General features: G+C 47.1%; 1 protein-coding gene across 1 annotated transcript in view; it reads right to left on the bottom strand.

Annotated features, from left to right (window-relative positions):
• Positions 1 to 721: 721 nt before the first annotated feature.
• The window catches only part of LOC118219720 (rho-related GTP-binding protein RhoN-like), a 32,288-nt gene continuing 6,064 nt past the window's right edge, over positions 722 to 26,945 (bottom strand). The window contains exons 3-5 of the mRNA XM_035403057.1: positions 11,568 to 11,677; positions 6,068 to 6,202; positions 722 to 1,959 (exon numbers count right to left, since the gene is read on the bottom strand). Of these exons, the coding sequence (XP_035258948.1) occupies positions 1,705 to 1,959; positions 6,068 to 6,202; positions 11,568 to 11,677 (500 nt within the window). The 3' untranslated portion in view covers positions 722 to 1,704. The remainder of the gene's footprint in view (positions 1,960 to 6,067; positions 6,203 to 11,567; positions 11,678 to 26,945) is intronic.

The raw sequence follows: 26,945 nt of genomic DNA, 5'->3' as shown, positions 1-26,945 counted from the left end.
AATATTTAAAGATCTTCACTTAGACAGTTTGTGTGTCTGTGTGTGTGAGAGAGAGAGAGAGGGAAAGAGAGAAAGAGAGAAAGATGGATATACAAGGATAAAAACAAGGAGTCAGGCTCAGAAGTGTTTTTGTGTCTATGTGTGTGTCTATGTGTGTGTATGTGTGTCTATCTGTGTGAGTGTGTGAGTGTGTGAGTGTGCGTGCGTGCGTGCGTGCTTGTATGTGTGTGTGTGTGTCTGTGTGTGCGTCTGTGTATCTGTGTGTGCGTGTGCGTTTTTCTGAGGAGGAGAAGGCACAGGTCAGATGGTCTGTCGCTCTCTGTAGTGCTGAGGCTAACAGACTGCAGTCAGCGCCCTTCTCTGCAGTGAACGCCCCGGGTCACCGAGTCTGTGTGAGTGACACGTCTGGAGAAGGAATAGTAAACACGGCTGTGCCCAATTTCCCCTTAAAGAGCATTCTTTGTGCGGGGGAGAGTTTTTTTGCTTTCACCTTGTCAACATACATCAAGCGTGTGAACGGTGGGGGGCTTTGGCCCAACAGGTATCTATCTTCCTTAAACGCCCCTTTGAAAAGGAGCAATGGCTCCATCACGGCAATTGTGAGCTCAGTTATGTTAATTAGGCTCAATTACGCTGTCAGTGGTGCGGATGGACAGAACTTCAGCAGATGCTAGGTACTGACATCAGTAACTTCCTGACAAATTAAACATGAACTTCAATGAATCTCCTTTCCCTGTAGCAGAGCAAGTTGTTTTATTTCAGCGTCACACAGATACAGTGAAAATACTGCAAAACAGCCCTATCGCTTGTCCTTAAAATGCTTGTCTCTAAGTAACGTCATCAAAATCAGAACAGCAATGACAGTTTTAGCTCAAGTTTAACGAGAACATCCACTTGGGAAAAAAAAATTCAAAAGAAAACGGTGATAAATAATAAAAAATAAAAAAACAAATGGATATATATGTATATATGTATATATAAAGTGACTTTTTCTTGAAAGCACTTGTGGTTTAAAGAATTAGTGAGACATTGACCAATAAAGTCATATCCTCCAAGGTCCAAAACTCGATAAACATCATTTTATAAGTCGCTATCATTGATTAAGACTATTTCAGACTTTCACAGTTTTGTCTCTCCAGTCTTTGCAGAAGCAGGGCTCTTGATCCTGTGCCTTCTCATAACGCTCATCTTCTTTAAATGCTAGGAATAAAGCACCTGGGATGACACGGTAGGCTTCACCCGTGAACAGAGTAACTGTCCCGCCACAAGAAATCTCCACTCTTCTCGAAATCCTCCGATAAAATCTTTTTTCTTTCTCCACAGAATTCCGCCTTTCTCTTTACGTCCTTCTCTGCACTTAAGATTTTAACCTGCTGTCAGCCAGCCTGCCACAGCCAGGACTGACAGGAAACCGCCGTCGATGACTAATACGTTCCCCACAGACTACGCTTCTCACGTCCGCTTGTCTTCTCTGTCCCGTGGGTTGCCTGTCACACCCCATAAATCCCCATCCCAAAAAAGTGAAAAAAACAATGGAAGAAGCTGCAAAAAAAAAATATCCAAAGCATCTTATCTTATTCCTCATCTTTTCCCGGTTCTCCTCAACAGTGCAAAAAAAAAAAGGAAAACGATTAAAACAATAAATAGTTAATTTTTTTCTGGGTTCAGTCTGGTAGGGGAGGGGGGGGGGGAGGAGGGGGTGCTCTACATGATCAAGCAGCTCTTGGCTCGGTCCTTCCTCATGGCCGGGGGATTATCCAGGAGCTCAGTCCGGCCCGGTTGCTGGGAGACCCGCTTGAGTCCGCGGCGGGAGTTGCTGCGCTTCAGCTGCGGCTTGTGCGCGCGGGTGACCGACGCCAGCGTGGTGACGTGGAAGACGTCCCGCACGCTGTTCTCCGACATCTTGGAGGTGCACTCTGCGTACGCCACGGCTCCGATCTGCCGGGCGAGAGACGTGCCCTGAGAGAGAGAGAGAGAGAGAGAGAGAGAGAGACGGAGGGAGAGATTTAGAGTTACTTCCCTTTCTCCGCCTTGCCACCTTCACTCTTCCTTATTAATTATGTATATGGATAAAGTATGCCAATATCATTATCAGCATACACCAACTGAAACATATTCCATTTAAATCTTTATACTAATGCTACATACAGATTGGCCTAAGAAAAATGGCTTTCCCTGATGAAGGACATATGACTCACTATTTTTATCTTTTAGTCTTATTTTACAATATATAAATAATACTGAGATCAGAACTTCTGTGAATGTAGCTTCTGGCATTCTTTTGATCCTTCACACCTGTTTTTAACTTGCAGGCTTAAATAAAGCCAGCAGTTCATTTCTTTTGAAAAGGCTTTCGTCTTACACAGATTTTCTCCAGTGCGATTCAGAAGCGTGGTTTCTGAGATTCGAGGAATCAAACCTGCAACTGCCCCTCACAAACTGCAGTATTACCATTTTAACGCTGCTATTTCTCCGATAATCATCATCGCAAAAACACACTGTCACCATGTTATTACCGGTAATAAAACTATCAGCATCCCTATAATGGGAAAGCTATGAAACGTAGAGTGCTTGAGTCCTCTATAAATGCAGTAGAAAATGAAACGGAAAGAACCATGTGCCTCTTACGCGGAGAGACAATGGGTCTCTCTCTCTCTCTCCCTCTCTCTCTCACTCTCCCCTCTCTCTCTCTCTCACTTCCTCTCGCCCTCTCAAACAGGCGCACGCACATTGATAAATTTCAAACAGTTACTATAAAGCGAGGACAGCAGGAGGAATAACCCCCCGGCATATGAACTGTGTGCTCTCGAGAGATTTCCTAAACTGCATTTGCATAAAATCGATGAATGGGTGAACTTGATCCCTCTGGCAAGTCTGACTATCAGAAAATTACTACGTGTAGCTCCCGATGCAAAGTCATAGTGATTCTTTGGAATATGTTCCTCTTCAGAATATTCACTGTCATCTGACAATTATTTGCCTGGAAAATCCAGCGCAATGTCATTCAGCATTCTAGTGCTTGTGCGTAACAAGTGGGAAGAAAGTAAAAGGCAAATAGCGATATGAAAATGCGGAGAGGAGGGAACATTACACTTTAACTGGAGCCACACAAAGCTGTACTCACATGCACACTTAGCTTCTTTCACCTCGTTTCAAACATTAGAATTTTAAAAATGTCCTCGTTTAAAAAAGAAAAGAAAAACCTCATTGAGCCTCCTCTGGTCAGTCTGGTGTTTGCATCCTGCCTGTGCTAGGTGCTAGCATGTGTTTTATGTGTATGTGGTTTATTCCTCTGATGTGATGACATACAGCTCAGCTGCTGGGAGTGCAGGCTGAAAAGAACTGGCGGCTAGCACGGCTTCAGAGGGGAGAGTGTGCTTATCTACTGAATCGACCGTGTCAGGACTTTTGCAGCAATTAGCTGGGCCTGCCATTTTAACTGCCCATTCAAGATTAACAGAAAAGATAAAGATAGGGTTAAAACGAGTTGAAAAAGACCTTGTGGGGCAGCTTGGTGGCTCATTTGGGCATGACGCCACACGGTGCTGCGCGGATGAGCCCCACAGTAGCGGACTGATTCAGGACCGCGCCAGTGCGGACTGTGGTCGTTAGCACCATAGGGCGATGCGCAATTGCATCACTAAGGGTATGGGAGCGATCAGTCGGTTAGGGGTCTGCTTTTCATCGCTGTCTAGTGACCCCCCACCGGCCCAGCGAGCGACCATGGACTAGCCGCATATGAACGATCTTCCTCCAACTTAGTCTGTGGTGTGAAAAGAAGCAGCTGGCGACACCACGTGTTTTGGAGGAGAACCGCGGTTGTCTACTCTTTCCCAAATCGGCAAAGAGGTTACCACATGAATATGTGGCTGCAGTTGCAGACAGTTGGCCGTTCCAAATTAAGGTGGTCGTAGGACATGCTCATCCCTGTGTTTGGCTCCAAATTTATTTTTAAAGAATATATTTTTGGCTGGACCATAACAGCGGGTCCAGCCCTACAAACGCGAATGTCTGTGACTGAGTGAGTGAGTGATGAAGTTACACCATTGGTCAGCCGGTCCAGCCATATATATATATATATATATATATATATATATATATATATATATATATGACGTGAAAGTTAACTTACATAATTGTACTGTGTTGTCAAGAATTCCAGTGTTGTGATCTGTACAGAGAATGTATGCGTGTCACGACAAGGAAGTATTTATGAAACTGTCATTTCATAAACACTTGCTGATAAATGCAATTCATCTGTCAGTTATGATGGACTCATCCTTGTGACTTCTGAATTCCACAGAAATTGAATTTGACATCATTTGGAAGTAATGAATAGCTTAAATTAGATTTACTTATTTTTGCTGGTGCTTGCAGGACTTCATTGAAGGCAACATGGTTTCCTTAGCAAGTGTTGAATGCAGAGGGATTTTTAAAAAATGTGTGGCTTTATGGATTTGGAAAAAACGATATTCTACCCTTTTGCAAAAGCATTTCTTGGTACTTATTTCAGAGTCTGACTTAACTCCTATTCTAGTATCTTACTTTTTCTTCATGCATGCTAACATTTTCCCCATATACCCCAGCTTGCTGACTGGCAAGCTGAAGTCTTTGTTCTCCAAGCTTTTACAAGGGGAAAAAAGATAATTGACTTTGTGTTTCAATCAGTGTCAAAGCAGGACAAGGAAATACCATGAGATCAGGTCATTAAAATTCACTGATTTAAAGAACGGTAGCTCCTGCTGTAAGGGGGGGGGGGGGGGGGGGGGGGGGGGGGGGCATTGAAATAAATAATGAAAATGTTCCTCTGTGCATTGCTGTCCTTATTTTTTCTCTTTCTTCTCCTTTTCAAAACCTCCCAAATTCTTTGATATTGAAAAAAGCCAAAATCCTAGGGTGGGTGCAGTCAGTGCAGAAATGATAATGAACCAACTTAAGGTGACACTGAATATGCACAGTGGTCAGACTAAAAATTCATAGAGCATTGCTGTGACATTGTGTATTAACATTTAAGCAATATTATTGGAACATTTCGAGAATGTTATACGTTAGCTGGCACTTACATGGAGGGATCACTATGTTTTGTCTATGACATCTGTCTAGAAGCAACATAATGAATGATGAATGAGAGTAATACTTCCAGAAGGGTCCTTCAACCACCTCCCCCCCCCCCCCCCCCCATTCCCCCAAAAAAAAGGATTCTGCTGAGAAACTTCACTGTAATGTAATTACAGTTTAACTACAGCAGTCCTGATGAAACCTGAAGATATAAACTGGTTTATTGGCCTTGGCTTTTGCTCTGGCTTGTGCAGTGGAAACCGTAACGTACTGGCTCAGTATGCGTACAAAGCTGCAGCGTTCTGTCTGGGAGTTCGTTCACTGAAAACAAGCTTTCCAGCCTTCTGTGTCACCTGGCTTTGAATCAGCCTGTGAACCAACCTGTCTGTCTTATCCTGAGGCATTCCTCAGGTTGAGAACTCTGTTACCTGCAAAACTCTAAGTTAACTGCAAACACGCCTAATTTGGGGGGGGGGGGGGGTTTCACCCACCCCAAAAACTGCCCCTGGCCCTCCTTATCTCGCCCACAAGTCTCTCTCCCCAGCGAGAGAAAAACAAGTCAATAACGCTGTCAAAACAGAGAGGACTCAGCCAAAAACTGCAGTGTGTGTTATAAACAAGGTTTATGCTTCCTTTACGGAGTTAAACTGTTTTGGGTTTCAACAAAGACTTTAGAATAAAACACAGTGAAACACGATGCATAACTGTATTCACACAGCACAAACTCCACTTCATTTTCATACCAATGGATCAAATATTCATGTTGATGATGTTGATGTTGAATAACTTGAAGCTTAAATTTGTGGATCTAAATAACGAATGGCATTTCTATTGGTGTGACTGACATTAGAGTCCAAAAGAAATTCAGGTGTTACTGTTGTGGAAGAAATACATTTGCTTCCTACATAGGACAGTGGTGAAGAGATTCCGCTTGGGGGCCATCTGTTCCACCCATTGTTTTAGCTGAGAAGCCGGGGGGTGGGGGGAGGGTTGGGTGGTGGGTTCTCACCTGCTCGTGAGTGACGGGGATGAGCCTCTGCTTGGAGAGCTCCCTCAGCGTGTTCATGTCCGTTCGCATGTCCAGTTTGCAGCCCACCAGGACCACCTTGGCGTTGGGGCAGAACTCCTGGGTCTCGCCCTGCCACTGCGGGCACAGAGGGACAGAGGGACAGACGGTCAGACGGACAGACGGACAGAACTGGAAGAACGGTGAGCGCTCAGCTGCGGTGACCTCATCCGAGGAACAGCCCCCTCGGCCACACAGTGAAGGGGACATCTGGAGTAAAACAGCACTGACTAAAACACAAAGATGGTACAGTGGCATAGGCAGATCAGCACTATGATTCTGCTCTGTACAATGCAGCATTATCATTTTTACACTAGGGACAGTCTCGCTACAGTGCATGTCTGTCTAACATACACACAAAGAGGCATTTTATTACCAAAAGACACACTTGACTTCATTGTACTGTCATTGTATGGACTGGGCCCGTCCTGGATAATGATGGCTATTATAGACATAATGAATGCCGAGACCCATCAAGCGCAGTCACAATAGCTACAGTAGAAGAAATAGCAGAATACTGTATGTGAACCGATATCACTATTGAACCAGCGGACAAAAAAAACCCTATTCCGCCTCCATACGGTCGCAGAAACCGGCTCAAATTGTTCCTCGGTTCAGTCACAAATATTTATGCGACTCGTCATTGAGACAGCATCCAATACAGCATTCTAAAGCTGTGCGTTAATACTGAGTCATGCTGAATGGCAGTCCTATGATGAAGCTCACTTGATTGACTACATATAATGGCAACTATTTGCATTTTGACCTTCAGGCTAAGGGCCAACTCAACACTGAGTTTTACAAGCGTCAAGTTTCCTCAGCACACAAATAAGAGCGGCACATGTTTCCGTCTTAGAATAACCTTCCCTTGACCCTTCTGTCTTGTCCTGCTGAGCATAAATCTGGTCCGTAGCCACAGAGAAGGCCATACTAAATCCAGTCTTGTTTTTATTTTGTTAGTCCAGACTTTTCATGGTTATGTACCTTCCACGTCATTGAAGGTTGTGATAGAATTGTGGTTCTTCCCTACCATTTTGTATACTGTAGTTTTTTTTATTTTTGGATATGTTTGTATATTACGTGGTTGTACAGTATGTGTTTGAGGTTACAATTCTCCCCCTGTACAATGGTCCTATTATAAAAGACAACCACTTGAAGTCTGGAATGAAGTCTTCCGCTCCATTCGGTTCAAGATCCCCTTCCGTCGTGCGTTTTCGGGAATCGGCTTGGGTCACAGCGATTCACGTGGAACGCCGCATGCGGCACGGAGCCTTCCTTCGTTTCCTTTGCCTGACAGGTCCCTTGACACTCATCTACTGTACTTCAATGAGCAACGCACCGAAACCATCCACCATCACAGGCACCAAGCGATGAGTGGCAGTCAAGTATGTGACAAGCAGGCGGAGGGATCACCTGCCGGTGCCTCGGGGTCGCCCCTCCTGACGCGCTGTCTCAAACAGTCGCACGGCAGGTGTGTCATTCTTCAGGAAGTGCTATAATGAGCCTCGGGAGATCGGTGCAAAAAAATCCCTTTGGGTCAGATGTGAGCTGTCAGTCATCCCACTGCTGTCTCCACTGCCTCTGCGTAGGTAAATGGTTATGTAATAACCCCCCTGCTCCGCCTCCCAGGACCCCCCAGTGAGCAGCTCCCATGTTCCAGATCCTCATTACATCAGAGAAGGCGAGAACTGACTCTCGCGTTAGCCTTTTAGCCCGTTAGCGCGGATAACAAAGATCACTCAAAGAGACAGGATGAGGCTCTGCACAGCCTCCAGTTAAGAGAAGCGGCTGCGCTTCGTGATCTTTGCCCCGAGAGCAGGGAGTCTCTCCGCTTTGTTTGGCCGGGGTCTCGGCTTCCTCCAGAGGTAACCCTGCACCACGGGGCAGACTCCACCACCGGGCCGGTGAGAGAGCGCAGGGGCGTGGGCCCGGTGGAGCGGCGTCACGTCAAAAACGGAGAAGAGAAGCGGCGGAGGCTGCTCACCCTTCCTACTTATTTTACTTGCTAAATACGTGGATGCGAAACGATCCTGTCATAGTAAAGCTGGGAGCACTTTTGTAAATTGATCTGGAAAAGAGAGCCTGCCAAATGATGTAAATGTAAATGTTATGTAATGGCCTAAGCTTGTCTGTCGGGTCATAAATCTGTCTATGGATTTATTTCAAGGCCCATTTGACAGGAGAGCCATTGGAAACTCGTAGTACCAAAAACCTTTAATCTAACTGACATAAAATGTTTAGATTCAGATACGCTTGCATTTTAGTCTACGCCCCACCATTCCTGAAAAACAAAACAGTAAAATTTCGACAAAAGGATTCATGCCTCCACAAAGCTCCAGTGTGCAGTCACTCATTGTGTATCCAACAATGGTCTTTGGTCCCACAACTCAAACTCCCCCACCCCCCCCCCCCCAACTCGCTGTGGGAAGCCCCGCCTCCATATCAGCTGATGACCCGTGTGGCAGCAAAGGCCACGGGGGTCAAGAGCCTAATTTGGAAAGCCAATTGTGAAACGGTAGATTTCCATGCCCGGAGCTGTTGATAGGAGATTAGCGAGCATCAGTCGGGGGTCAGAGTTCACGGGACCCCTTTGCAGGCCACAATGCGGAGGGAGGCGCTCCCCACCGAGGAGTTCAGGCGGCCCGCGGCTATTTCTGGGAACAAAGGGGTCCGGCATGTCGAAGTGAGCGCTACAAGAAGACCGGCGTGAGGAGGAGTCACTGGGGTTAGATCCATGAAGCTCTCGGAGAGCACAAAAACAGCCCTGCCTGACCGCTTAACGCGTCACCGGGATCGCGGTGGGAATTTACTCAGCACTTCAAACGCGCGGCTCCACAAAAGCAGAGGGGCCACATGGCCTCAAGATGTGAGCCGCCCGCGAGACTGAGAGGCACAGCAGGCCTGTTTGGTGCGCGAACGGGAGGGAAGGGGGAGGGGGGGGAGGGGGCCAAATCCCAAGGCAACACGCTGGAAACTTCCAAAAATCGTTTTTTTTAATGAACTGGGACAAACGAGCACCTGGAGACACGGACCTCACACCCAAAAACCAACAGCAGTTTTCCAAACATTGCGTTTCAGTGACATTTTGCCTCTGGTGTTCAATTCTTTTCGACTGCCACGTACTGCATTTATCCGAAACATCGTGAGTCGTGAGCTGAAGGCGCAGAATTCAGTACGTGAGGCACCACAGCTGCGAGTAGGTTGCTAGTTATCCTTTATTTTTTTGCTTTTCCCACATGCTACCTTTAAATCCAACAGCCTGGGGAAAACTGTGGAAGCTCTCCTCCTTACGAGCGTCCTGTTGGTTTAAGGTTGATTTCAGTGGCGCGCATTAGCTTAGCGTGAGATTAGACGGCACGCTCTCCAGCGCCTCGCTTCTACGGGAGGCTGGTTCGATGTGGTAGCTAGGAGGCAACCTGATGAGGGAGCAGTAGATCAGGGTAGGGGTGGGCGGGAGGGGGGGGCCATTGCTGCAGGCCTGTTTTTCACAAGCCTCCCCCCCCCCTTTCTACTTTCTAAAGCAGGATCAACAGCTCTCCTTTAACCAAGCTAGTGTGCTTAATTTGCCATCACTAATGCTGCCCCTCCCCTCCGACACCCCTCATTCCTCAGCGCTGCCCCATTCCACGAGAGTTCAAAGGTCAAATATCCCCAAAGAGACTCGGGCATCCAAGAAGCCATTGTAAAAAAAAAGAGGCGCGACTACACAACTAACATAATATGTTCTGGGCAGTCAATCCAATCAAAACCCATGTAAACTGGAGAATATTTTGCTCAAGGATTAAATGCATGTTTCCTTCCTCGCAGAAGGATTGTTACACTTAATGCAGTTGAAAACAGAGCTTCAGTGTTTGGGTGTGATTATATACTTCTTAAAAGCCTAAGTGCACACTTACCAAACCCCAGATGAAAATGAATAGTCCTGTGAAGAGAATATTATTATATTCTGAGATGCTAGCGCTCGGGAGCAAGAATGAGCATTGATTCTTTTAACCAGCTGAACACATCCAGCATCTTCATCAGTCTCAGCAGGGACCAGGGCCCCAAACACCTTGTGTAGTATCGATCCCCTTACATAACGCGGCTGTTAATATATACACTGAGATATTCTGCCAAGACTCCTTGTCTAGTTCTCGTATGAAAAAGATCACACGCCACTGGGGTATATTTTGCCTTAAAATGCCTGGGGTATAACTGTTTAAATCATTATCCCCTAATTAGCACAGAAGTGTTTATCCCCAGTCTTGCCACAGATGAGATTGACACTGACATAGTGGAACCAATGCTGTGCAGAGGAATCTTTCCATTGAATGGGACCGAATATAAAAGACACTAGTTAGCGATTCTCTCAGCTGATGCAGCTGGAGTACACTGAGCCTCATGCTCTGCAATGGCAGCAGCACTGTCCTTATATTCTAACCGCTAGAACTTTGCAATGTTTACTGTTTACTTACATTAACGTATAACCGATTTCACACAGCGAAATTTCACCACTAAAACAACACCTCAACCCGGGCCTGCTCATTAATGTTATCATAAATACTGTGGTGTTTCGACAATATTTGCCCGGCAATATCCTTTTATGTTAGGCTTTACACCGCGCTTCATGATTTCACCTGGGTTACCCTTTATCGCATGCGCTTTTATGTAAGGCTTTTGCGCGCGTCTGGATTTCTGTCAATTTATGCGGCGCGATAACATTTTACAAGTACATCCCTCCGTGTCTGCCAGCACCAGCTACCGTATGCTGCCGCAATAAAGCATGTTCACACGCCGCTGATGGACGCCTTCGAACGGCAGTAATGAAAATGGGCAGCAGGCTCGTGTCAGTAATCACTGACAATCAGCGGCTTGAACAATAACTCCGGGTGTTCCAGTACACGTTGATTTGCCATAAGATGCACTTCGAGTGCTTTGAGGGAGGGTGACCAGTTGTGACAGAATGGCATTTAATAAATACAGATAGAGAGTCTTTTCAAGAAGTAGTATTTGCAAACGTCATTAACCCTTTGAAGATTAGGTTTTTTTGGAATGGTTTTTCAAAATTCTAGGTCAGTGCTCTGGAACTCCATTGTTTTCAATTACCAGTAGTGATTGTTACATCAGCATTACAATGTTCAGAAGGACATTTAAATTACATATGTGTGATCTTACTCCGTAAAGGGTTATTGGTGAGTATAGTACAGTTTGATATTGGTGCATACTATTCCTAAATGACAGTGATGAAATGTATAACGTTGGGGGAAAAGGGAGCACTAACACAGTGGTAATAGAGTAGTAACAGTCACAGTGAATGATTGAATATTGAAAATATGTATTAATGTAATAAAGCTATGTGATGTTGGTTTAGTCATACAGTCAGGAGCCCCAGTAAGTAAGTGTAGCACAGAGAGGGGGACTGAGAGAGGAACGAGCTGGACCGTGCGCCCTGTCGGAAGCTGACCTTCTTGAGCACGCTGTCCAGCGTCTCCGGGCGGCTGATGTCGAAGCAGATGAGCACGGCGTCCGAGTCGGGGTAGGCCAGCGGCCGCACGTTGTCGTAGTACGAGGACCCTGCGAACGCACACACACAAAAACAGACCGTCACCCGTCAGCTGATTGATTAATTGATTGAAATTCTTTATTGATCATTAAAATACAAGCGGCCCCTCTAGCCAGAGATGCCCCAGATACAGAAATCATCAAAAGGATAAAAACACAATAAAAGCCCAAAGCCTTATTTCCACTGTGGTCCTTTAGTTCCTGTTACCTTCACCCCGCTCATATCAGTTATATGGCTTTATCACAGAGCCTGTTTGTCTGCGAGGCTGTGGAGCCTCCCTGCAGTGCCTGCATGCACAAGCCTGCATTGTGCTGCCTCTCTCAGCGCGTGCCGCTGCGGTGTGAGCGCGGGGCGGCGGGGAACGCGTTCCTGGCTGCGAATGAATGCGTGCTGGCGGTGCCCTTCACACCCTCCCCCAGTCACGTGACCCCGCGCCCCCGTCGTCGCGGCGGCGCATCGAAAGCAGAGCCGGGGAAGGAGCGCGGCGCTCGACGCATGCTTTTAGCGGGGCCGCCGACGCGTGCGGTCGGCGAGCAGCGAGCAGCGAGCAGCGAGCAGCGAGCAGCGAGGGCCCGCTGAGGCGCGAGGGCGCGTGGCCTTTTCCGCCGTCCAGATGCGCTGGCCCCGCGCCCGGCCCGCTCGCCGCGGACGAGCTCCCGCGCTGGACACCGAGCGCGCGAGCCGGGAGAAAGGTCAGGGGAAAAGGCCACGGCCTCTCCCTCTCCCTCTCTCTCTGTTTCCCTCCCTCTCTTTCTCTCTCTCCCTCTCTCTCTTTCTCTCTCTCCCTCTCTCTCTCTTTTGCTCTTTCTCTTTGTCTCTCCCTCTCTCTCTTTTTACCTATCTGTCTGTCAGTCTCTCTTTCTCTCTCTCTTGCTTTTTCTCTTTGTCTCTCTCTCTTTCTCTTACTCTCTCACTCTTTCTCTCTCTCTTGCTCTTTCTCTTTGTCTCTCTCTCTCTCTCCCTTGTCCTTTCTCTTTCTCTCTCTCTCTCTCTCTTGGTCTCTCTCTCTCTCTCTGTCCCTTGTCCTTTCTCTTTCTCTCTATGTCTCTTGATCTCTCTCTCTCTCGCTTTCCCTCTCCCCTGGGTTGATTTCCCCCGTGTCAAGCGAGCGGGGTTCACGTGGGCGGGGTCCCAGCTGCCGGCCTCGTCCGTTACTCCGCGGCCGCGCGTTCCTTGTGTCTCTCGGCCCAGATCGGCTCGGGTACGCCGCTCGGATACGGCGCTCGGATACGGCGCTCGGATACGGCGGGCGGCGCGGCGGGGCTCGTCTTCGTCGGGGGCTCCAGTAATGCTTCCATTAAGCGGCTCGTAAAGAAGGCCTGCCCCTAATGGCCCGGGCCGCGCCCGCCTGCCACTCTCGCCAGCTGCGGCAGCACTTCTCAGCACCACCCTCTGCTCAGCGGGCACCGCTCCCGTTTGAAAAGCCTTTTTCCCCGAGCCTGCGGTTTCTAAAAGGAAACTCCTTCCCTCTTCAGACAGGAAGAGGCCGCGACTAAGAGAGCGGCCAAGCTTTGTTTCAACAAGGCAACGAGACGAGCCTTCTGAGCCGACATGAAATAGGCCACATTTGCATGTGCCAAGCGCAGTTTGTTTTACTTTACTTTCGTTTTTAAGGGGAGGGCGGAGTGAGCATGCATTCTGGTAAAAGACATTCTGAAGTTCTACTCAAAAAAATCAAGAAATCGGGATATTAAAACTTGCATGAGAAACGCATGGCGGAAGGCCAAGCACAGAGGCAAGCAGCAGTCTGAGGTGGCATGGGGTTCTGGTTCCCATTCAGGGCTACGTGAGACTGCACGGAGGGGCCTTGGTCCTCGGCCAGCCGATAGGACCTGGGGACTTTCCATTATGTGCTGCCATGAGAGCGGTGGAATGGGGGAGGGGCAAACATTCATTTAGGCTGCAGACGGGCAATCCTATAGGAGAACAATGCTGGGGACACTCTGTGCCAGCTCACTATACCACAGCTTCAGTTGGCCCTGTGACACGGGCATGCATTGGCTTCTGCGTGGAACGCCGCACTTTCAATCACACCTCCTTTAGGACTTCAGCTTGTATATTGTAGCCAAATCTTGTGTCTGTGTGCGATCTTGTGTTTACGTGACCGCTACGTACTTGTACATGTACTTGTGCTTGTGTACTTTCAGCTAAAAATATTATATTATAAGTGTGAATTACAAATAGTTATTATTGCTATGTAATAGCCATTGATGGGAAAATTTCACAAGCTCAATGACACCCTGTTGAAGTGCGATTTATTTATACTCCATCTTCTGGGACAGCCAAAGGCTCCAGCCCAGTCTCCAGCCTAAAGATGTTGACCTAGAGTTAAAACTCCGAAGCAGACCTTGTGCGACGATATGAAATGCTTCCCCTACCCTGAACACAGAGCCAGCCCTGCCCTGAACACAGAGCCAGCCCTGCCCTGAACACAGAAACACGGGCCACCAGGAGGCCCGCCCAGCGTGTGTGAGGCATTAGTTCAGCCACAGGTTTGCTGCCGGCCTCGCGGCCCTCCTAACGACTGCTTTTCCAGGAATGTTTCTAATTGGTCACACATGATGGCGGCGGCTGCCAATGGCGCTCTTTAATATGTATCACACAGCACCAGCCTGCGGGAGGAGGGAGACGCGGGGAGGGAGGCAAATTCACGGACTACTGGGGAGCGGGGGGGGAGGGGAGCGGGGGGGGGGGGGGGGGGTTCTGGTGAAGAGGGAAGAGCATTTACACAGAGACAAAGGGAGGAAGGAGCTGACCAATCACTGACAAGAGAGGAGGTGAGAGTTGGGATGAAGACACACGGTATAAACAGTTATTAAAAGACATGAGCATGGCAAGAGGAAAACGAAATGACACAGGAAGGCTTTGTAAAATAGACTCAAGTGTCTCATTTGGGCAACAGCCCTGAATGACAAACAATGCGTTTGAACGAAGAAAGGAAATGGACTCGCATTCAATTGTCACACTTCCGACTACAGCCTAAGGTGGGCTGAAGGGTCCCTGGTGCCAATAGCATTGTACTTTCAACAAGTCATGAGGAGTGGGGAAAAAAACACCATCTTTATCAGAGCACTTTGAAATTCTGAGTTACCTCTGTAACGTCCTTCAGTACAACAGTGATGTCAAAGCTGCAGGCGTATTACATTAGATGTAGGCCTATTTTCCTATTTTATTAAATCAAGTCAGAAAAAATATCTGTCTATCTTCTATTTTACAAGCTCTTTTTATTTGCTTGGATGTTATAACAAACCTTGAATTCTAGAAAGGTAACCAGAGAGAGAACGTAGCTCAGTCCTACAGCATTTTTGCAGGACTACCATTGGATATGCACGGATTGGATTGGCAGACCAGTCAGGACAGGAACCCACCTAAACAGAGACCAATCGCTGAACTCAAAGAGTGAGACTTCCACATGAGAAGAGCACCAAAACTTGATAGAAGAAAAAGATGACGTGGCCTAAAGCTAAAAAAACGTTGTAAGCATGAGGAAAAACCAAATGTGAAAATCAGATTTTTGATCTAAGAAAATTCAAAAGTGAATACTAAATGATTTAAAATATGGTTACACTGGCAATCTTTTCAAACAATATATTTTTGCTTAAAAAAAAGATTTAAGTCTAGTTTTAATTATTTATTCATTATTATCAATCAATCAATATTTTTCCATATCAATTCTTGGCACTAATTGAATGCCATAAAAGTACAGATATGAAACATTTACATAATGCATATAAAGTCAGATCTTATGTGATTTATCAAAAGGTGCCCTCCTTACGCAGTCTTTTGGACCATAAACAATGCTGGGTGTTTTCTGAAGGGTTGTTATGGTAATGCCTTGTTTTTTTATTGGTCTTCATAGATCCAAGGCTGAAAAACTCATATTCCCAAGGGCTTTCATTATCCTTAGGATTTTATGAACGTGTCAGTAAAATTTTGTGGGAAAGCTTATGGTGAGTGACACCAATTATGTAATCAGAACATATAAAAAATGTATAACACCAGCTCCCTCCTGCCCTAAAGTTTTTCAGTTGCCTTAAACGCCCCTCCAACAGAGGCATTCGGATTGACAGCTAGGTCATTGTTGATTCAAATAATCTCTTCCTCAGAAGACCATTCCTTTCTATCTGTGTTTCTGATCTGCGGGTGGCATTTCCATTTCGCCAAAAATATGTTCCCCACCACCTACCCTGAGAGAAAAATACCCATCGCAAACTTTTGCAAGGTGATGAATTCAAATTTAAGGCACAAGAGGACTTCCTGTGCTTCAAGGTTGCTGAAATAGCTGCATGCAAAAGCAATCAAACCCATAATGGTGAATTTATGGCTTTATTATAGTGCAGCCAGAATTTTTGAGCGGTAAAGTAATGGTTTGTGGTCAAGCACTGTTGATGGTGAGAAGTGCTTCATTAGAGTAGATTGTAACTCTCCCACTCAGACTGATTATGGTCTGTCTGCATTAACTGTGTAAGAATAGAATATGCATTTTAGTGTGAGGGTGGCGTGTGGAGACAAGGGTGAGTCGTATCAGCAGCAAGCTATTCACACACCATACTATGAAACGGTATTATGTGACAAACCTTGCACCAGATGGAAGCTCAGAGGTCTTAACGTGATATTTAGGTTTAAAAATGTGTGAAGGCGGAAGGGGGTGGTGGGCACTTTTCATTCTCTTTGTTTGGGCCCCCAGGGAAGCACTAATCTGCTTATCCAATTAGATTTAGTTACAAATTTTAAATAAAGTCAAAACAAAAGGTCAGATTTGCGTTGCTTCGCGAAAGATGGCTTGATTAATTTCAGTAGTTACAGTTCGGGACGTATTCTGCGCCAGAATTCCGTTTCATTTGGGTTTCGTCCAGAAACGGAGAAAAGAGGCCTATTCACTTTTACTAGTCAAAGTGGCTTAATGAAACAGAAGAACACAAAATGGCCTCGCTTGATGCCGCTGAATGGGAGCCGGCTAATGTGTAAAGATGGCTGGGAATCAGCACAAGTACACAGCCCAATTAAATCAAGCATGCGCCTCGCTCACCGCGTCCCCAGCGAAATGTATATTTATGTTTCCCCTTTTCTCGGGCCTTGTTTTATTTCACGCACCGCCGTTTCTCGCCCCCCCAAAGAGGAGCAGAAACTTCGAGCCGCGTCGGCTGTATCGTAGCAACCTGGAAGACGCAAAGGGTTTTTCTTTGTGCGGTCCTGAATAGAGGTAAAGTGATGGGGGGGAAAGGGAGCAAGGAAGCTAGGAAGCGCGGATCGGGAAAGTCTTTGCCGTACAATGGGAATGAGGGATGAGGTGACCGAGAGGAGGTGAGAGGGAATGGATGGGGGGAGAGGAGGGAGGGGGGGAGTCCTCACTCCAAGTGCCCAAGGCATTCACTGGAGGCCAGGCCAAACTGTCCCGTTCTCTCCTGAGTCACTGGTGCAGCTAACAGCTCCTTTCTCTTGGTTTTATATCACCCATTCCATCTGAAACTTCAATACACTTCACACACACAGAAAGACGCCATGAACTTTAAAAGGAAAGTCGACCGCAACATGGCAAGTTTCCCCCAAATAGGACAAAATGTCAAAGGGGTACTGAAGTCTGTTTATGTGCTGGGTACAGGAGAGGGGCAGAGTTCCCCTGCATCAGCACTTCTCTCCTCTGGCTTTCACTTACAGCCAGGCCAAAGCGTCCCGTTCTCTCCCGAATCGCTGGTGCAGCTCGTTGTTTGGGTTCGTTCCCTCGATCTCGACTTTGTTAACCCCGCCAACCTTGAGGAAATGTAAACGGGGCAAACACAAAAGAGGCTCTTTTTTTTAAAATAGTGGAACGAAGTCCCTTTCAAGTGTTTTTAATGGGAAATATCAGCCCCTGCGCTGAAAGTGCCAGCTTAACTTTTCCAACCTCCTTTATTTGTTGCCAAGGACCTTGCGCTGGTTTTATATAACCCATTCCATCTGACACATCACTAAAATTCAGCACGCAGAAAAACTCGACTACACTTCCAAAAAAAAAAAGGGAATTGCCACACGGCAAGTTTTCCCCAAATGCGAGAAAACGGGCATTGTCTCTATTGCAATGGTAGGCTGACGCCACACTTGGTACCACTCAGGAGGGCCCTGGGCCTCATGACCCAAGCAGCTTCATCAATAATAAGCTGATACATGTCCCTCTGACTCCTGCTGGGTTATCAATAGCAGACTGACAATCGGTGATGCTGAAGAAGCGGCCATTAACCCCCATTAGGAGCGTCAGCGAGGCGGTTATCGATCCCACCACTTTTTTTTTTTTTTCTTTTTCAATCTTGAGTAATGGAGCCACTCAAGACCAGGCCTGTCGAATCGGCTGACGGGCACGTTAGAGGGCAGCTGACACCTCTTCACTTTTACGTTGGGATTCAATGCAAGCCGTGCTGGCATGACCAGGTTGTGCAGTCCGGGGCTGAGCGAGGGAAGTACGGCCCCACTCCACCAGGGAGACGAGGCCTGTGTTCGACTCTTCTGTGCTGTCACTCCACCTGAGTATCTGACACGTTTGATCTCTGCTTTTTGATGTCTCTCTCTCTCTCTCTCTCTCTCTCTCTCTCTCTCATCCTCTCTTTCTCTCCCTCCCTCTCTTCGCTCTCTCTCCCTGTATCTCACTCGCCCTGCCCCCTCCTTCACCCTATCAGTCTACAGTTGATTACCAACTTCCTGTAGCTCGATGGTTTCTGTTGAAGTCTGATATGAAAGTTTCCAAAAGCCATACTTCAAAAACTTCAAGCTCTGATTTTTATATTCTGCAGCTTCCTTCTGAGAGACGGAATTGAGATTCTGATCAAACTTCCTTTCCAGTGCATCTGGACCATGCAGTTTCTCTATCAAAACTCATTATCGGCCAGACTGCATCTGAGCCACAGATTTAATACCAAATGAAGACTATAGACTTATTGGGAGAAACGTGTTTTACATGTAAACCGAGTAAAAAGACCAGAGTTACCAAACAGTGTACCAATTTCCACTAGTTCACTAGGAACAGCTGAACGTACCTGAATGCAAATAGGCCATAGCAACAATGGGGAAAAAAAGTAGCAGAACAAGATATTCCTGTGTTCTTCAGGCAGGTTAAATCATGAGGCGTGTTAGCGCTCCTGTTCTGCAGCCCTGTAGGTGAGGGACATAAGCCCGAAGATTGCTGAACACCTGTGTTTCCGGGGGCTAATGGTGGCCTCGTGACCTTCTTCTGAGCTTCACATCCCCCTGAGATGAATATTAAAGTGCCGCTGCAGCGATTCTCGCTCCGTGCTACGGTAATGGAGGGCACCCGTGAAATCCCTGAAAAGTAAATATCTGAGGAAACAAACAGCTCGTGCCACACTCTGAATTTTGATGCTGTGGCGATTTGTACGGATTACGATAACGTCCCCGTGGACAATTCAGTCACAGTCTTTTGCTTGGCAATGCAGGTGTACGGCTGCACTCTTAATACTTTGGTGAACTAATTAATCAAGGGGTCTGCGGCCATTTTGAGCTCCCCTGTCTGTGATTGAATCAATCATGCATTGCAGGATACTCATTATGTAGACACCGTCTAGCAGACGGGCTGATCTCAGTAAGGGAAGAGGCTGAGCTCCTCAACGGGCAGGCAAAATGTCTGCCACGGAATATCACGAGTAAATATGTAAAACCTGAATTCTTACAGCGAAGCCCGCCCCCTTTCCTGCGTAATCCCTGCGATAGGTTTCTGTTATGCTTCTAAGCAGGAAACGCACGATTCCATTAATCTGGGATTTCCCTTTCACGAGGAACGCGATTACGTTTGATCGGATTAGAATTTGCCTTCAGAAACACCGGGCTGCACGTCTGCTCCCTTTCAGTCGAGGTATCTGTGAGGAACGCAGAGGGAAATATGACGCAGAAGGTGAGAGACAAAAGGAGCTAGCTTCAGAGTGTGGTCCAATTCTCAGATCAAGGAGATGTGATTAACATACTGTAATGGATTCCGCTTTCCCCTTTAACAGCCAAAGCTTTCCAATGCCAAATTCAATCCTCTTTCCTTTTTTTAATGCGTAAAGCGGCACGCATGAAACCGTTTATTTTTTTTTTTTTTTCCTTGGCTTCTCCCTCTTTTTTTAAAAAATGTTTTCCAATTTCTTTAGCGTGGAAATAAAGCAATGAGGGAATTCTGTTTGGGCATTGTAATAATCTCATAAAGGGCTTCGACAGCCCCTCTCCGCCGGTTTGATTGATATTCAGGGCACACAGTCGGCTGGATGCAGCGGAGGGGGCACCAAAGTCAGGGTGCGCGGTGGCGGGGTGCGGGAGAGGGGCGGAGCAGAGCAGAGCAGAGCTCCCCTCCATCAGCACTTCTCCCCTTCCGAGGAGGACGCGTTCCGGAGGTGCTGCAATGCAGGAAAAAAAAGAGAACTTTCGGAAAAAGTTCCCCGCGACGTGCGGCCGCTGGAGGGGGGGCTCCCTGCCAAGGCGGGGGGCCCTGGGACACGGGACGCGGGCGCGGGCCCTCCAGGAGCCGCCGTGATTAATGACGGGAGGGCCTGGGCCGGCGCCCGCAGGTTCCCTCTGCAGCTGCTGCGCCTGTTGCGCAGACGCACTGCGTTCGGTCCGACGCACGCGGTTTTTATCCGAGAGGGCGGAATAGGACGGAGTGTGGCACAGTGGGTAAGGAACTGCGCTTGTAACCGAAAGGTCGCAGGTTCGAATCCCGGGTAAGGACACTGCCGTTGTACCCTTGGGCAAGTTACTTAACCTGCATTGCTTCAGTATATATCCAGCTGTATAAATGGATACAATGTAAAGTGCTATGTAAAAAGTTGTGTAAGTCGCTCTGGATAAGAGCGTCTGCTAAATGCCTGTAATGTAATGTAATGTAATGAGAGGCCGCTGCGTCCCCTTTTTCCGGCCGAATCTACACAGTAAAACGTCCGGTGTTCATTTAACTCCAGTTTTACTCCCTAAGAGTTGATTTAACACTGAACATTTTACTGTGTGCTCGGAATGATTTGTGCTCAGGTTTGCAACCCAAAATGGGCTCTCAGGCCCGTTTCAGTTCTCCCTGGCACCGTAGGGTGTCGGCTACCACAGGCAATGCAGAGTTTCTCATAAATGTATAGAGCTACTTATAAACTGAAATAAAAAAACGCCACAATCCGGTATCATAGGATAGAAACAGCAGAGAGAAAGCACTTCAGGAAATGGTTTGTCTTTGCGAACTCTTATCGTGCATGTTGATTTTTGCGGATGTCATAACCCCGTTCTGCTATCTTCCCTGCAGTTTTGTTAGACGCCGGTCCACTGCAGGCACATCATCTCAAATTTCTCTGGATCCTGTCCTTTGCCTACAGTAAATATCAAAGGGTGACTCTCTCCTCATCCGCCCTTTGAGCTGTTGGTGTCGCCATGGTTACAAGGTACCATTTATTTGTTATTGACGCGTTTTAGACAGATAGCAACGCACGAGGTGAGCATACGCTATTTATAAACGAATCCCCCCCCAATTTCACATCCATCACATCTTTGCTGAGCACTAAGGGGAGATCCCTGTCACACTGCTGAAAGAGGTCCTGGACAGAAAACCCCTTCTGTCACTTTTCTAGTTCACTCGGATAAATGGGAATGAGCAGTAGAAACCTCTGAATTTTACAGAAGCACTCCAATTCTTTTTGCTGAGTTTTACGCACCACTGGATACTTTCTATGAAAGAGTGTGTAATAACAGCATGAAGCCTTCATATGTGCTTCATAACACTTTTATGTGAATAACATTAGTATTTATACGATAAATATATCAACTGATAAAGACAGTCCTGTAGGTGTTCTATAACTTTAACCATCATAAGTCATAAATCTGATATATTACAATTGATCCTCTTGGACTATAAAAATATTTACCATGTATTTGTAACCAACTTTTCAACATATGTGCTCATATTTTGTTGACTGTTGATAAAATATATCTTATAGAAATGAAATATTCTTGAAATATGTTTTAAGTAAATATATATACTTTAAAATATATATAAATTAAATATTATAAAGTCGGCTGGCATGTATTTTCATAAATGTTATGTTTGGCTTTGGTAGACTTCATGCAAAACCTTTGGAAATAAAAAACCTCACTGAATTCCAGTAAGTGCATTGTGAAAGGGGCCCGTGGTACCAACAGACCTTCTTCCCCACAGGGAAGAGAACTGTGGGGAGGAGATGGTGAGGTCACCATTTGGCAGGCGGATCCTGCATAATTAATGAGGGAAAGCATCTGGACCAGTCAGCTGTGACAGGAGGGGGGTCCGGGCAGCAGGATACGGGCCTTCCCCTGGTGCTCTCTGAGTGCCCCTCTCTCCGCTGCGAGGGCCCCGGGGTTGGGTTTCGGCACGGGACCCGGGGCTTGAAATGAGGGCCATTTGTAAAATGCGGGGAGCATTGATTTTGCCCATCCCCTCGCGTTTCGGGCGATCTCGGCTCCAGGGGTGCTGCAATGCGAAGGGAGAGGACGAGCTTCTGCTGGTCTCATCCACTTAACGTCCAGACGGTGCCCTTTAAAACGCTTTTATCTCCATACGCGAGACAAACATGCCTCCCCCCGCCAACCCCCCAAAACACTCCCAATAGCACTACCACACCCTCCCATTCCCCTCAGCACATCAGTTTTTTTCCCCAAAGAGCAGAACCAGTAATGGATCCAGGTGCCTCTTACTGAGAGTGCCTCAGCGTGCTTTTACAGAGAGAAGAAATAATATGTGATCCAGTTCATAGATGGCCTCATGAATAAGTGATGGCGGCAGTAAGACTTGGATGGAGATGAGCAGCGCCCCCTGGGGAACAGACTGACTGCACCCCAGCCGCTGGGCTGGGTATCGCCGCGGCGACTGCACCGACCGCACGAGGGCTCGGATCGCGGGAGCGCGCGAGTGCCGAGATCAGACCCAGCCGCCAAGCTGTTTCGAGCGGAAAGTTGCCCGGAGACAGAAGCACCTCCCCAGAGTTCCTGGACTGCGATGACTGATGCCCGAATCTAAGAGCTGGTTAGGCAGGTCCAGGCCAAGTTAAACTGTTATGCTCTTTGTTTTGGTCTGATTTTGTGTCACCCGCATTCGGAAGCCAGGTGTGGCGTGGGAACCGTAACACTGAGAAATGAGAAATGCACTTCTCAGAAGGTGAGGATTACGTCATTTCACAGCCCGCATGATGAGTCCATATATAGACTCAAAAGCTTTGTGTAGTCAAATCAGTCTACCCGACTAGCTGTCACTGGGATATTCCCTTCAGAAAGTTTATACGTTTCTCTACAATCCGGCTCAATAACTCGTGGCAGGTTTGCATTTTATAAGATCATCATGATCGGAGTGAAAAGTGAGCTTTATTCAGAATGAAACATTAGTAAGCCACTCCAAGGTCTAGACTCATATAGCATATGTAGGGCAGCCTTCAATTCTAGGTCAAGACTGCATTACATTTAAACATGAAGCTCTCCCTCTGTGGAAACACACACGCTATGGATGCTCATTCAGATTGACAGAGACATTTAACTCAATATATCTCCCCATAGTTTGGTCACAAGGCTCAATATCAATTATCCAGCAGGCTGACTACAGGAAATGGAGCACCAATTTCAGCAGTTTCTTTTTCCTGAGTGACACCAGGCCCATTGGCGCATGTACAGGCCGTAATGTACAGTTTCCATCGGGGGGGGGGGGGGGGGCAGAAGATTCAGGGGGAGTGGGAGGGACGCTTATTACTGCCGTGAAATATTATTTCCCGGCTTCAACCAGCCTCCTCCACCATCTAATCAATCCCGGTAATTTCTTAGCCACCCCCAACCCCCCAGCTGAGAAAACAGTCCCAGCTGCTGGGTTGCCCAGGCTCTTTGTGTGTCCCCCGCTCTCTCCTCCCCCGCTCCTCCTCTCTCCCTCCTTCCCCCTTTTCTGGTCAGCTGACGCACCAATAGAGGGGTCAGCGGGTCGGGGCTGCTGGGATTCCCATGGAAGGTAATGCATTTACAAGACAAGGGGGGACTCTCCCTCCGTTCAATTCAGGTCCGTGTCCTCCCAGAAACCAAGCGTGTCTCACTCGGAGAACAATGCCACCGCGTTGGGCTGCCCCGACTCCCTAATAGGCCTGTTTGAGTATTCGCCTAAACAAAGCAGGGGCTCTAAATGCCCAAACTCAAGACCGACTCCCTGCCCTGAGATTAGAGGAACCGTCCTCAAAGCATGCTTCTAACGGGATGCTGCTCTGTTGTTACTATATACCCCTGCGGAGCAATATTCTAAATAAACGACCCAATATAAAATACTGATACTTTTAATCCCACCAGATGTAATGAGGCAGATCATAGATTGTATGGGAAGACATTTATAACAAGGAGAGACCACAGCCATAGCACTGAGTGCGCACTCTCATACGTATAAATTATCGCTCCCTGTAAGGAAATGACTTGGAGTAATTACTGGGTGATGAGTGATAGAGTCAATAAACTCTGTATATTGTAAACTGAAGTAGATTAGGGTCAATACCCCCAACATGTGGCTCGCAATCAGTCAGGTTGGTTAACGGCACTGTAGAGATTGGGGTGCAGGCCAAGCATCGCAAACCCCATTAAACCAAAAAAGTAAACAGAGCTGGCTGTAATTTCCATAAGCATATAGATAGACGGCTCATACGCATCTATCTGTACGAACCAGTTATACGGGGCGTCACATGAACACAAATGTAACTGCTAGATCAGGTGAATGCCATTCCTGTTGGTGCTCTGATTAAGTAATACGGTAGGCTGTTCATTTGTACTCCCACCTATAAGGAAAGTAACACTGTACATTTAAAAATATAAAAACAATAAAAAAGGAATATAATTGGACTCTATTTTCCGGCCAGCGAATGGCACGTTGCAACCCGTCGCATGGCCTAAGTGGTATTATTCTTACGGATTTTGACACACCTGAGCTGTTTTGTAATTTCCTGACTCACCGCGCACCAAAGTGGGAGGAGAGTCGCTTCTGGGGATGTGTCAGTCAGGTTCGAGCAGTGGACTGCGATTCTGGTGCAGCGCATTGTAATTTTACGATCGGTCTGGCCCGCGATTTGCGCCTTCGCCACCCGCCCGCTCAGACCAGGTCTGCGGGGTACGTTGCAGCCCAGCGTGTGGCGGAATGCTAATTTTGGGGCTTCCCCGTGCAATGCGTACATGTGCTCATAATCACAGCCTATTCAAAAGGCAATCAGTGGTTTTTGTGAATCATATGCTGTCCAATTACACTTGGATATAAACCCCACAAACAGGCAAAATGCATACCCCGCATTTATTGTCCGTTGTTATTACTTGATTCTTTTTTTTATAATTTTGATTCATGTATTTATTTCTGTTTTTAATAGTTTATGGCTGAACTGTGGCGCAAATCGCAGACCAGACCGATCGCAAAATTACCACACATTTTTAAAAAATGAATAGTTTACTTTAAAAAAAAGTTTGGAAAAATAAATTGCGCACAATATTATTAGGTAAAGGCCAATGTGAACTGATTAGGCACTTGGTACAAGTTTAATTCGCAAGTTCATACATTACCTTGTAAAACAAATGCATTATTAGAGTGACAGTATCCATTTTTTAGTGACAGCACTACAAAATTGATGCGCAGACGGTTTTGGTAGATCATAAAAATTGGCAGTATGCCTGGCCGCTTTGCACCCCGGCCTTAAAGGGAATGAGAAGAGGTCATTTGACTGACTATGAGAGAATTCAGCTGCAACCCACCCACTGATAATATATTCATCATAATCCAGCCCATTTTTCACCTGCACCGTGCTCTTTGAGCTGTGCCTTCCACGCCTCTAGTCAAGCAAATACCAACATTCACGCCCAGTGCGCCCATACGCCATGCTGTTGACTGTGCCCATACACACTGCCGCGGAAAATACAGCCCATTAAGTCAACATTAAAATTTTTATAGAACATATTTACTACGTAAAATAAAAACATGTAACTGATACAAACATACAATTACAGTTAGGAAAGCGGCAATAATTAAATATTTTCATTCAAAAGTAAATTGTTCACATTAGTATGCCCTGCACTGAATTGTGTGAGTCTGTTCGAATGCCCATATAGACGAGGAAACGGATATAGATGAACGGATAGCTACCATGCAGAACATGAACTGATAACGTGTGCTGACTGAGAGTCACATGACTATCGGGTGAAAGGAAGTATGGCTCAGTGACGGGGGGGTATGAGGAATCAGGTGAAATCTATAAATACCCAAAAGCGCTCAAACGGCAGCCAGATACAGGCGCTTCTAAGAGAGCAGAAGAGACAGCGCTGGTGTTCTGGTAATCCGGTGTCACGCTCATTAGAGGAATCAGAAGAGGTGTGTGCAAATCATGACCTTGCGGAGGGAAGGGGGGGGAGGGGCGTCGGCCGTGGTTGTTAAGCCGCCGGTCGCCGAACGAAGAGGTGGGACCGCGCCGTTAATTACGCCGCGTCTCCCCGTCGGCGCGGACCGCTGCCCGCCCGGCACGGACACCCTCGCCGTCCGCGGCCGCCTCGGCCCCCCGGCCGCCGGGTTCGACTAATGAGTTACCGGAGCCAGGAGCCGGTCCCTTCCGTTCTTACGGACGTGCCGCGCAGCGAGGTGGTGGCCGAGGGCACATTCGGCGGACGGATGAAAAAGACGAGAGCTCGGGGGGGGGGGGGGAAAGTCCCGAGGCTGAGGTCATGGAGTATTTTAATGATAACTCTCCCTTCAGAATCTCCCTGCACTGCTTCAACAGAGAAATAAGAAAAACTGAATGTCCAAGAATCAGCTGAGCAGCCCCTTCCTTAATTACTTCTGCTCTCCTAAAATGTGGGGATTACGTATTAAAAGGAATGTGATTCTTACTCGGATCACCTGATATGGATGTAAATATGCTCAAGTTATAACTGGCGGTCCGCACTTCAACCTCATATTCAGTGTTTCATTTCAAATCCAATGTGGTGCAGTACAGAGCCAGAACTACAAAAAACTGTGTGACTGTCCAAATACTTATGGACTACACTGTATATATATATACTTGAGAGAGCTCAGAGGTCACGGCAGGATGAGTTTGACTCCGGGCAAACAATTTTCCAGAACAGACGAATCAACCCTGAATGAACCCGAAGAACAGACACGCATGACTCTCCGGCTCAGGCCGTCCAGTCCCCCTGCTCACGGGGGTGTCCTTACATCTCCGCACGGTGTCAGGGAGGTCATTAAAGCGTGGGATTAGAACAGTCCCAGAATGCCCCACAGCCCCGGGTTAAAGTGCTTTCCCAGAGCCTAGCGTA

Source organism: Anguilla anguilla, chromosome 2, assembly GCF_013347855.1.
Source record: "Anguilla anguilla isolate fAngAng1 chromosome 2, fAngAng1.pri, whole genome shotgun sequence".
Lineage (NCBI taxonomy): Eukaryota > Metazoa > Chordata > Actinopteri > Anguilliformes > Anguillidae > Anguilla > Anguilla anguilla.
Note: the sequence above shows the minus strand (reverse complement) of the source record. Positions and strands in the feature narration are given on the sequence as shown.